Source organism: Aspergillus fischeri, genomic scaffold, assembly GCF_000149645.3.
Source record: "Aspergillus fischeri NRRL 181 1099437636249 genomic scaffold, whole genome shotgun sequence".
In the NCBI taxonomy this organism is placed as follows: Eukaryota; Fungi; Ascomycota; class Eurotiomycetes; order Eurotiales; family Aspergillaceae; genus Aspergillus; species Aspergillus fischeri.
In genome coordinates, this window is record NW_001509770.1 from 2,795,652 (window position 1) to 2,798,285 (window position 2,634).

Sequence of the window (2,634 nt, forward strand, 5' to 3'; positions counted from 1 at the left end):
GAAGGAAATATATTATAGATACTCTTAAGGAAACTAATAGCACTAAAGACATATATCTAGTATTTTTTAACTAGATTAGACTATTTACTTATTTTACTAGACTATTACTTATCTTACTATATTATTCTATTTATTTATTAGACTATTTACTTACCTTCTTACTATCTATGTATTCTACTTATTTATTAGACTACTCACTTATATTATCTCTGCTTATTTTATTAGACTATCTAATATATTTTACTTATTTTACTACCTCTCTTTTACTTTACTTATTTTACTGCTATTTTACTACCCCTCTAACCCTTATAGCAAGGGCGCTGAGCTTTCAGGGCCCCCCCATATATGGTAAGACCACCACATGACATGGGTGCGTTTATCCGTCTCCCCCTGTAGGTAGCACTTCAGAGAACCATCAATCAATGGAAATACAACATGAAGAGTTTCATGCTGCCATAAGAGGAGAAATTTTCTTTAGGGGAAATATAAATCTAGGTCTTGGATCATTAATTAAGACATGCTACTATTTTATGGTAGTATATAGTTATTTATATTATATGCTTATTTATTTATAATGTTCCTAAGTACTACATACAGCAGAGATGGATAAACAATGTGCACTGCTCATGTGCCACAACAATGTATCTTAGAAAGAGGCATCTAAATAGCACTATAATACAATATAAGTGCATCTACCATGATAGTGGTTATATTATATATATTACAAAGAAAGAAAGTTTTTTCAGGGGAGCAGATATGATTTAGGGTCTTAGATTAGATAGATATACTACTGACTTATTATAGTAGATATATTAGTATCATATTATGGTGCTATTTATTTACCTCCTTCAAAGATATTACTAATTACTAGGTGGAAGTACCACCATTCATATTATAGTAATACTTGGTACCACAGCGGTTCAGTTCCAACTTATGGCATACAGCCGTCATGGTATAATTTGAGTGGAAAACAAAATCAATACTGAACGTTATTACTAATCAGGTCTTATCCCATCTCTTGTCTGATATTAGTTATCATGAACCTATATTAATAATACAAAAGTTTAGAAGAAAGATGGCCATGCCAGTCCACTCAAGAATAGAAGATACATAATTTTGTTCAATACAAACGAACGTCCAGGCATCCAATGGCTAAACAAACCCTTTTACTATCACCCCCATCCCTCTCGTCCCAACCTGGGAAATTAAATGAGACCCTTCAGTCATACAATCGCAATGCAACCGACCTGCAGATGCTTGATCGTTTGGCCCTTGGTCTTGCGTCACTGCCAGACTCAACATACTCTACTATCGTCATCCTAGCAGGTGGAGATAACTCTTTTTCCGAGAGTTTGAAACTTATAAACCGCCAGACATTCAATCAAATTATTGGGTCTCTCAGAAGAGGGGGATATATTTACGGTCAGGATGCAGTTTCTGGGGTCGCCTTTGATCACAACGAAGCGATTCTTGCCGGGCTCATACATGTTGGCAATGGCAAATACCTGAAACCCGATATCGAGGAGATGCAGGCTGTTCCATTGCGGCTTGGAAGGAAAAATGATCATCTTGCTGGGGCACCCAGCTTAGAGGGATCAGCTGCGGAACATCCGTTCCCTCCTGAGGTTTCGGAAGGTAAAACCGCCAGTGGTGATAATAGGGTCGCTGTTGTTGGGTCTCAAAAATTCCGTGAGAACATCGTTTCAGCAGCTACAATGGACAATAATGAGGCTTCTGATGATGAACTTATCAACGAAGACAATCTTCTGGATGACAGTGAGCTTTCAGCGCCAATCATACAGCGTAAGTGCTGTTCTTCTTTTGCGTGATATGAATATTGTTTAGGCATCATTATGGCCCTCGTTGTTCGGCTTAAGTTTATGTGTCCGTCAACACTAACTAACAGGTGGACCAGCACCGGAATGCCGTCCCAAAGCGGGGAAGCGCCGCCGAGCTTGTAAGGATTGTACCTGCGGGCTCGCGCAGAAATTACAGGAGGAGGATGCAGTCAAGAGGGCTGATGCTGACGAGCAACTTGACGCAATGAAGTTGTTACATGATGATCTAGCTGAGGTTGACTTCACTGTGCGGGGAAAGGTCGGGAGCTGTGGAAACTGCTCACTAGGTGATGCTTTTCGCTGTGAGGTATGGAATCTCTATATGTCCCTATTTTCATTGGCATGATATCTGACCATTTGGGTTATTGTTTATAGGGCTGCCCTTTCATTGGCCTCCCTGCATTTCAACCTGGTGAGGAAGTTCGGCTTCTTAATAATGATGTTCAGCTATAAGTATGTCACTACTTATAGCTATTATCATTATGTTATAATGTTATGTGCAATGTGGAATGATTAACATCTTATTTCCTGATTGTATGAATAATACCTATTTAGATCTACCTAGTAACACTGGTATTAGACGGCTGGTTTGCTGGTACATGTAATTTATTCTGACACTCATACCTTAAACTTTTCTCCTCTTACATTACCAATGATGTGGTACCTATGGAGCTACTATAGCTATATCTACTAGCTATCTATATATAGGTGTTTAAGTAGCCTAATATTCTACTATATATAGTACTAGCTAGAGGAGCTTTTTAGCTTATATAGGCCTAGATAACTACTTAGTTAT

The 2,634-nt window shown here is 38.3% G+C and overlaps 1 protein-coding gene across 1 annotated transcript, besides 1 other annotated feature; it reads left to right on the forward strand.

Moving 5' to 3' along the window:
* The first annotated feature begins 104 nt into the window (after positions 1-104).
* Positions 105-278: a microsatellite.
* Positions 279-1,148: 870 nt separating this feature from the next.
* Positions 1,149-2,291, forward strand: NFIA_016970 (uncharacterized protein; the record flags this gene model as incomplete). The annotated part of the gene is made up of 3 exons (XM_001264892.1): positions 1,149-1,803; positions 1,916-2,145; positions 2,214-2,291. The coding sequence occupies 3 exons, from the start codon at positions 1,149-1,151 to the stop codon at positions 2,289-2,291; spliced, it is 963 nt and encodes a 320-aa protein (XP_001264893.1).
* Positions 2,292-2,634: the final 343 nt, after the last annotated feature.